We start from the raw sequence: 9702 nt of genomic DNA on the forward strand, positions 1-9702 counted from the left end.
AATGAAATGAAGATGTTGATAAAGTGTATAAATACATTAATACACATAACAATAGGACCGACAAAATATATTATGTAATGGATATTATTCATGAATTTAGTACTCCTACTATTTATCGAGGGGACATATATACCCCAAAGGAAAATTGTTACAAGTATGCTCTGCAGCATAACACAATCACAGCACCAGAAATATATACACATTACTCGATCTAAATAATAATACGAATAATTTGCATGAACACATTACCAAAATATTAATCACCAATTTTGAACAAGCAGATGGTGGACAATCAATTGCAAATTGTACCTGACATCTTATATGGTTGATTGCAGTCACGAGAATTGACCTCATTGTGATCGCAGCATGTACAAATCTGAAGGCTTGCGTATAACTCAAACAACTCAAACATGCTTTAGGTGTTACGCATCAAAGACACAGAGAAACTGGTGATCTTCTACTATAACATTATGTAATCCAATACGATTTTTTTTAACATCAAAGTCATTTCAGCTTGAACCTTTCTGTATTAGCACTAAACCATCCCATCATGAAGACAAAAGTTTTCTTTGGGCAATATTATTCCATAAAAATATCAAAAAATAACCAACACATTCTATGTAGCACAACTATGATGTGAGGAACATCCAGGCACTCAGTATAGGGAAGGTGATCAGAGCAGATGCCTAGAACATGTAAAGTACAGTCATGAAAATAAATTTTCAATGCCTAAAAGTTAGTTGATCAGATTAATAAATGAGATGATACTTACAATGACAAATACCACTTCCTTGTTTGCGAAAGGTGAAGTAAATTCATTTCCTTCCATTTCTTGCTTAATATAACCTTGCAACTGTAAGGACAAAGGAGTGTATCAACCCACTTTAGTCTACAATCTAATTATTGCGATACAGTGAGTCAGTGACACTCTAATACCTGAACCAAATGTTTATATTATTCAGTCATTCAAATGATTAGTTAGTGTTTTGTTTGGTTGGGATGAATTATAATGAATGGAAGAGAACTAAATTTGTACTACGTCATGAATAAACATTAATAATGTTCATTACTTCTTCCACTCTGTTCTTACTTAGCCATTTAAAGTACATTCTTAAACCAATCATTTTGAGTTAAAAAGTAAATATTAAAAGCAGAGCATACTTTTGTTGCGACGGAGGTCTCTAATTTGAGCTAAAGTCAGCTAGTTCAGCCCAGCAGAGTATTGATTTAGCTAGTTAGCGATCAAGCTAAATAACTAAACGAGTGTGTTTCAACTACACAGAAAGCAGATGACTAAAGCATTTTTCATGTATAACTCCAGATATTTTCTGAGTCTGACTCTCTAGTGTAAACTTTCAGTGAAACTAATGCATTCATCTTGTGTTTTCTGGAAGAACCAGTGTGGATGATTGCACGATGACTTAAAGTTGTAGGACTTTCTAAGGAATGTATCTGGATGATCAAATAGGATTAGGTTACATGAGCAAAAAGAGGACACAAAGATCAACTAGAAAACTTTACTTAGTTGTTTCTAGATATCTCATAGTTCAAATCCCGTTTAGGAGATGTAATGATATAAATTATAATTATATTCTAGAGGAACTTAAAAGCCATGTCTGTAGATAATATACCTGGTGGTGATGATACTTTGCTGCTCCAAATATTCTTTTAAACTGATGAGTTACTTGAGACAAGTAAGACTCTGGTGCAGACCAATTCTCATATAAGTTTGAATCCAGCACCCCCATCAACTTTTCGAAATGGCCACCAAAAAGGTTTTTAATGAACTATAATAAGCACGAAACACAGTTGTTTTAACATCTGATTATTGATGGAAATACAATAAGATGGCAATGAACACATTTGTTTTTACAATCCAAACACGTCCTGTAAAAAAATCTGAAACTAAGAGGGTACAGATTTCATCAAGGAAATAGACAAGTTCTTGCTACCTTAAAATATGTGCACCTTGCAAATTTCAGTTGCCATTTGACCTTCCAAGTCCTCATCTAGATAATAAGATCCAGTAAAAGCATATACAGGTTTAATCTGATAATTTTAGTTTAACATTGTACATCATTTAAAAGCAGAAAATAAGTGTTATCAGTAGTTCAGTACTTGTGCCATTTGAAGAGCCTGTTCAAGTTGCTGAACTTGAATCCACTGTTCGGTCACAATGTCAGCCATCTGCATGCAGTAAAAAAAATTAATTGAAGGTAGTTTAATTATATTTAAAACTTATAAGGGACGTTTAGTAGGTGATTTGCTGGTGATAAAAAATGACCAACTTGAAGCTTTATTAATGGACACATTATAATAATATAAATGCCAATCAGCAAGAACACAAGCTGAATATACCCACAATTAAGCAAATGCAGATAACTAACCTTAGGTTTTGTTTCGACATGCATTCCATTTCAAATTATATGATTTGAGTTTCATTTCAAATTCTCATATTTATAATACTCCCTCCGTCCCAACAGATTTTTAACACTTTCTTTTTTGGAATGTCCATTCAATTATTAACATTCCCTAAAATAGAATATTTTTATTCACTAATTTTAGTAGGTCCCGCTAACTTACCCACCTTTTCTTCTCTTTTATACATCTTTCTTAATCTTCGTGACCTGCCCAAATATTAACAATTTGGTGGGACGAAGGGAGTAATATTTAAATATCTTGGATTTCAAAGAACTCCAAATTGTGTTTGTTATCCAAACATGTTATTTGGCCAAATCTAGAACTTCAAATGAAACACAGGTTCCCAAACGGCCATTAAAGCATTTTAAGGTCAACTAATCTTGGAGTCATGTTTTCCTACCTATAAGAATTTACACAATTTACTTGAGCATAGTAGCATTTGTGAAGGTGAGATAAACAAGACAATAATTTCTAATTTAGTTCATCCAAGTGAATCTCGAGGGGATTTGAACAACAAAACAACTTACCTTTTGAGCTCTTGAAGCAACCACATCCAATCTTTTCTCAGCATCTTGTGCTTTAAGCTCTAAAGTATGGAGATCGAAGTTATTTCTCCTTGAAACATCCCAGAGAGCTCGAAGCTGTAACAACCCAATGTCTGCTGCCTAAATATGTTGAGCAATAGATTAAAAAAATAATGTCTAACATAATACCCCGGAAGCCAAGATTCTGACCTCTTCTTCCAGCAGTACAAGTCTTTTTTCCACATGAGATGGATCATCCTGAAAAAAAAAGCATTTGTAACTGGTTAATTACTATTTATGTGGATTAAAAAAAATACAAGCAGCATAAGCTTTATCATATTATATGCATACACTTCTAATTTCCTTGCACATAATAGATCTGTGCCCATATGGGAAAATTTAAAATAAGTAATTTATAAATTAAAATGAACAAGTGACTTATAAGTGATAAGTAGATGAATACTTATAAGTTACTTAAGTGTTTGGATAATTTTACTTATGTCAGAATTTTTTTACTTAAATGAGCTAAAATAAATAAATTTTAAATACATTTATCTTAATTCGTGAATTTTAAATTAGAAAAACATTTAAAAACATATATTTTAAAACTAAGTTAATAAAGAAGTAAAAAAAATCAAAATGAGTTAAGAAAAAATACGTTGTTACTAACATTTAACTTCTCAGCTAATAAGTTGGGTCGACAAACACTCGCTGAATGTCTATAAGTTATTACGGACTTATAAGTCTTAAGCGAGTTATAGTCTATCATGTCATACCAAGAATGACTAGAGAATTATCTGGAATAAATAAATAAAAATCCTTGCATGAAGAATTTTGTGACTGATCTTGCTACTTAAAAAATTATGAATAGTCACACTTGCCTATTGTACTAATGCATTGTATCACCTTTATGCATTTTGCAAAACTAAACTTAAATTCAGTTGACTCGCTCAATTAATGAATTCATTCATTCTGAACATTCAGTTCGAATCAGCTGATGTATGTCATTGTGATGTATGACTATATAAACAAAGTACACCAATAACGACAGAGTAGCTAGGTCATTTATAATGTGATCATCCTGGACAGTTTTTTTGGGGGGGAGTAACTGGTCAGTTCTGTCAATTCAGTTTACATAAAAGAATGGTTAAATTATTTTACATGTCTTTTTTGCTAGATAATAAATTTATATAAAGTAGCATATGACATGGTATTGTATTTAAATTTTGGCGATCAATAAATTTCTCAATTACTAGACATGCTAAAACTTCTTGTCATTTTTACAAGAAGATACTATTCAGTTTGCACTTGGGCCTCTAATAGCTTTAGGAATGGCCCTGATAATCAACTCGTTTTTCAAATCCAGCACATTTTAATAACGCATAGAAGTGTAAATGTATCATTAAAAAAATTGACCAAGGGTACAACCCAATAACTTCTGGACTTTATTCTTGTTTATTATCAGCCACCAAATGTTAATTACCAAAATGTAAAAACTGGATTATTTAACAAATTTTCTTATCAGTTGATGGGGTCAAATGCCAAATCCATTAAATCAATAAAGTGCCCCGTATACAGATTTAGTTTGCATAGTACAGATACATCCTCAGCAACTGAGATGAAAATGGAAGTTTCGATAGGACTTAGGACAAGTAGAGCAGGCTAAACGCTAAATTTCCAAAAAAGAGGAAATTCCGAAAGGACTAAAATGAGGAAATGAGGCCATGTTCATATTGTTCATGGAGAAGCCTATATCAATAATTTATCTTCATTTAGGATTTTGAAATTGCTTTATCATTTAACTGAAGCAAGGTATTTTCGGCCTCTATGGGAAATCTTAAAAGTCAAATGAGGGGTAAGCATACACATTTATCTAAAAGCCTTACCTTTAAAATGAGTAAAACAGAGTGTAGATGATCAATCTCATGATTAATCTCCTCAAGCAGCTTTGTACGTTCTCCAAGATGTTTGCTCTTAACATTTAAGTCATTCATGCGGTTCTCAAAGACAGATTCTGCATAATATACCCATTATCTTTGAAATATACTAGAAAAAGAATTGTTGAGTGCCAACAATTTGACAAAAATTCTCCTACTGTGTAAGGTCAAGAAAATTTCATAAAAACAAACTAGCAATGTGTCTTCTCGTGTAACAGAGTCTGGCAACAAAAAATAAATGATTTACGAGGAAAATAAAAATATAATGTTCGGTGGAGTGATCTCATCATCTTGTAATGCTGGCATTAGCATAAACTACAGTGAAAAGCACAAAGGAGGTCGTAGAATCAAAGAATCTTGTTTTCAAACAATTCAAAATGAGAAAAGCTTTGCAGATTAAAAATTGGAATGATAGTGATGAAGTCTTATACTAGATTTTCTGCAATGAAGAAGCTTTTTATGTAGACATGGGTGAGTACTTGATTAACAACAAGAAATAATCTAAATGACAAGAATATTTTTCCCCTCTTTAGTATAAAATAAGTGAAATGTAGGAAATTGAAAAGAAAATATGCATCAGCACCAAAGGTACAAAAAATAGCGGCTCCCTGGTTCCAAGACATTGATAGTTAACTTCTGTTTATCGAAGAAAGTTCAAGAAGAATCTGCTTATATCTATTAATAGTAATACGGTTTTTCTATTATGTGCCCATGAGCATATAATAATCGCGGAAACTTATAATTTTAGTGCATCTTGATTGGTTTCTTTTTTATAATAGTGGTGGACCCCTGCATTCACACCAACTCCAGCAATCAAGTTGACCTAAAATTATAAATTTCCGCGCTTATGATGTGCCCATGGGCACACAATAGAAAAAACGATAGTAATATACCAAAGTTTTTTAAGTTAAGACCAGGTGAGGGCATACAATTACATACGAAGACTATCTTGACAATTGACATGCATATCTCATTGTTTATAAACAATAGCTTCTTTGTCACACGCATCAAATCACATCTGAATTAAGTTAAAGAGAATTTCATAAGGGCATAGAAGTACATAAACCAACATTGTTTATTGACATGTATATCTTATATGAAAAATAATAGCTCAATTAACCGAATCTGCAACCAAATGCATATCTTGTCAACATTATAGTTACAAACTTTAAAAACTTTCAGTGCAGTCATGGAGATTGTTCTATTAATATAATCAGAAAATCCGATTTCAAATTAGACTCACCAATTCAAGATACAATTAAACAAAAATAACAGAAATAAATTTGTTCATCATTACCTAGACCAATTAGTCAAAATCAATTACCTAATTGCATATCTATACTCTTTATTAATAAGCGAAATCATGTTTTATTGGCGCACAAAACTACCGAAGTACCAAAATTTAAATACCAAATTTTGGTACTAGCCTAACACAAATTGATTTCTATTTTATCTCAACTTTGTTTTTTTATTAGAATTGACATCTATTCTATCTAAACTTTATTTTATTAATTAGTGTTAGTGTTCCAATCGTATATTTACTTTTAATTTGAAAAATATTTTTATCAATAATTAAATAATATTAAATAAGCTACATTGAAAAAGCTAATTATAAGATAATTATCAAATAATAATAATTAAAATTAAATTATCTAAAATAACAAATATTTGGTTCATAATGTAATTAAAATCTATACTTTATATTAATAAGTGAAACCATATTTTATTACAGCACAAAAGTACCGAAGTATCAAAGTACCAAATTTTTGTACTCATCCAACACTAATTGACTTTATTCTCTCTAAACTTTATTTTCTATTAGTTAGTCTTCATCCAAGCGTCTATTTACTTTTAATTCGAAAAATATTTTTTTATCAATAATTAAGTAATACTATTAAATAAGCTATATTGAAAAAGCTAATTATAAGATAATTATCAAATAATATTAATTAATATTAAATTATAAAAAATAACAGATATTTGGTTCATAAGATAATTATACAATTCGTTTCAAAAAAATAAAACTAATATGTTAGATTTTTATAACAAGTAAAACAATGCATAACAAGAATTATATTGAGAAATTTCATATCTGAATTTCTTTTAACTACATAATTATTCTTTACAAGTACCAATTTAATATTTCATATTAATATATTAATTTCGATCCGTGTTTCGCACTACTAATATACTAATTCTATATTTTTAATCTGCTTCGCACGGGATATCAATTATCAAATATCTATACAAATAAGCGAAACCATATTCTATTAGAACACAAAAGTATCAAATCTTGGTACTCAATAGAAAAATTATACAACTATTTTTAAATTTTATATAATTAAATCTCAACTAACACGAATTGACTTCTATTCTCTATATACTTTGTTTCACTTTAATTTTTATTTGTTAGTGTTCATCCAAGCGTCAATTTACTTTTAAATAATCATATTAGTAAAAGCTAACATGTTAGATTTATATAACAAGTAACATAATTAGGTGCATAAATAGAAATATAACTACATTTATAAGTCAGATTAGTAAAAAAACTATAAGGTAGAATTTCATAATTAAACTTGACTTCGATTTCTTTCAAATACATAATTTAACTGCATTTATTTATTATTTTTCGATCTATATTTCGCAGGGATTATGAGGTTCAATTTTATGCTAATAAAAATTTAATATTATTTTTAATATCGGGCACCTGTTACCAACTAGTACGCATAAGTCAGATTGTGATGGCAAACGCCAAACCATATATTTATCCAATAAATTGGCATAACAATAAGCAATAAACAATAATTCGGATAAATGCAGTATATGTGTGCGTGAGAGAGAGAGAGAGAGAGAGAGATGCAGCATGTGTGAATGAGAGAGAGATGCAGCATGTGTGAATGAGAGAGAGATGCAGCGTGTGTGTGTGTGTGTGAGAGAGAGAGTGAGAATTACCTAATTGAGAGATTCTGAGCTTAGCTTGTTCGAATTCACAGACCAACGGGCGATGAGAACATGTGTTATGAGCAGCTAATACAGATTGGCGTAAGGTGAGAAATAATAAAACAAGGATCATCGCCTTGAGTGTATTTGTTGCCGTAACCGCCATTTTCAGGGACTTGCCAGTCACCCCCAACCTCTTGAAATGAGATTTTCAAATGACTCAAATCAAAGGGCCTGTTTGCCTGCCTATTTAACTATTCTTAAAAAAAAATTAGAATTTACAACTTACAAACTTGACATAATTTTTTTCAACTAATTCTAATTATTTGTTTTTTATTAATTTCAGTTTTTAAAATGAAACAATAAATTGATATGTTTCTAAAATATTCCGATTTTATTCAATAGGTCCCTAAATAAATTCACAACCAGAGTCCTTTAACGTTTTCAATAATTTGGATTGAGTCCTTCTGTTAAATAGATTCTGACAGATATCAGAATCGTGTCGACGTTCCCATCACTTTTGACATGTACCGGCTGATTTGTACACGAGGTGGCGGTCCAAAAATGAAAATAAATAATAAATAAAATATATATTGACTAGAATATAGTCGTTACCATATTTGAATACATATATATATACCAAAACTACATTTATTGGTTCATACAAAATTTGGAAAAAAAATTAACAAGTCGAATAAGATGAAATCAAGAAAAATTGGTAGCACAATGAGCTCGAGGATGGCTTTGAAAGCACCATTTGTTTATAAACGCGAATTTGAATGTCGGATTTGTATTACACCATATCAACAAATCGGATTATGAACCCTAATCCAATATCTAAATATATTTATATGCATATATGTTTATTCAAATATGTTAATGGCTATATTTTGGTCAATATACATTTATTTTTTATTTATTTTCGTTTTTAACTTTCCCATGTACAAATCAGCTGGTGTTAGGTCCATAATAGACATACAGAGAGGGGTGAATATATGTTTATCGTTTTTAGTCGTTTAAAGCAGTAGAATATAAATTAAACGGACAAACACACACAACTCGAGGTAAATATGCTTTTATTCAAAGTATAAATACCGAAGGTTTGCTTACAACACTGAATACAAGATATGTATTATATGCTCACTATCACTCTAACAAAATAAAACTATCAATGATATTCTATACAACTTTTAAAGTTTGATCTAATGAGTGCAATCAATATTGTAAGACTTAAATGGTGTGAAAAGATTTGAGCAGTACTTCCCCTTATAAAATTAACAAATCGAATCAAAGAAACTTGAAAAATAAATTCTACAGAGTTTCTTTACTTTTTAATTGTTGGAGAAGACTTCTCTCAAATCTTTAATCCGCTGGATATATAGTAGAATCGACTTGATTAGAAAGATAGAGACATGTGGCACATTGTAGTCCATACAATTTGAATTGTAGTTGTCGGTCTTTTGTCCAATAGCAATTCCCAAGGCTCGACAATATAAATTCAAGGGGACTACAAATCGATAAGGTATTTCTCATTACTTTAGAAATCGACCAAGTGATTGAGAGAATTAAAAATGCGGGTCCCGCCATGAATAATACTGTACTTGATTTTGTAAAATTAGTTTACTCCTCGACAATGAATAAATTGATTTATAAATTAACTTCATTTCTTCAATTTGATCATCCGAACAAGGAATGTTGTAAGGCATGTGCACACTTGGTTGTTACATGTTACTACTCAACAATATTCATTCAAGCAGTAGAATGAGGACTTGGAAATCAAAACCTTTATTTGAATTAACATGACAGCTATTTGTTTGATCATCTCAACTAAATCAAATGCACTCTCTGATTCGTGGGCTCCACTAGAAACACATCAAACG

The 9702-nt window shown here is 30.6% G+C and overlaps 1 protein-coding gene across 2 annotated transcripts; it reads right to left on the minus strand.

Moving 5' to 3' along the window:
- Positions 1 to 436: 436 nt before the first annotated feature.
- On the minus strand, positions 437 to 8059 carry LOC141663708 (uncharacterized). 2 transcript variants are annotated; one of them, XM_074469503.1, is made up of 9 exons: positions 7835 to 8059; positions 4832 to 4959; positions 3156 to 3203; positions 2949 to 3062; positions 2119 to 2187; positions 1953 to 2009; positions 1632 to 1787; positions 773 to 853; positions 437 to 686 (listed from the first exon to the last, which is right to left on the minus strand). In XM_074469503.1, the coding sequence occupies exons 1-9, from the start codon at positions 7986 to 7988 to the stop codon at positions 630 to 632; spliced, it is 864 nt and encodes a 287-aa protein (XP_074325604.1). In that variant the 5' UTR covers positions 7989 to 8059; the 3' UTR covers positions 437 to 629. The 2 variants fall into 2 exon arrangements, with proteins under 2 accessions (XP_074325604.1, XP_074325603.1); XM_074469502.1 differs by having other exon boundaries at positions 2949 to 3086.
- Between the last annotated feature and the right edge of the window lie 1643 nt (positions 8060 to 9702).

This window comes from Apium graveolens, chromosome 6 (genome assembly GCF_009905375.1).
Source record: "Apium graveolens cultivar Ventura chromosome 6, ASM990537v1, whole genome shotgun sequence".
NCBI classification, from domain to species: domain Eukaryota; kingdom Viridiplantae; phylum Streptophyta; class Magnoliopsida; order Apiales; family Apiaceae; genus Apium; species Apium graveolens.

Excerpts from the sequence above, each read along its gene's own strand:
- LOC141663708 (XM_074469502.1), bottom strand. The coding sequence starts at position 7,988 with ATGGCGGTTACGGCAACAAATACACTCAAGGCGATGATCCTTGTTTTA. Across the intron at positions 3,204-4,831 it reads CTGTTTTACTCATTTTAAAG|GATGATCCATCTCATGTGGA; the intron begins GTAAGGCTTTTA and ends TTTTTTTTTCAG. Across the intron at positions 687-772 it reads AGGAAGTGGTATTTGTCATT|GCATCTGCTCTGATCACCTT; the intron begins GTAAGTATCATC and ends TACATGTTCTAG.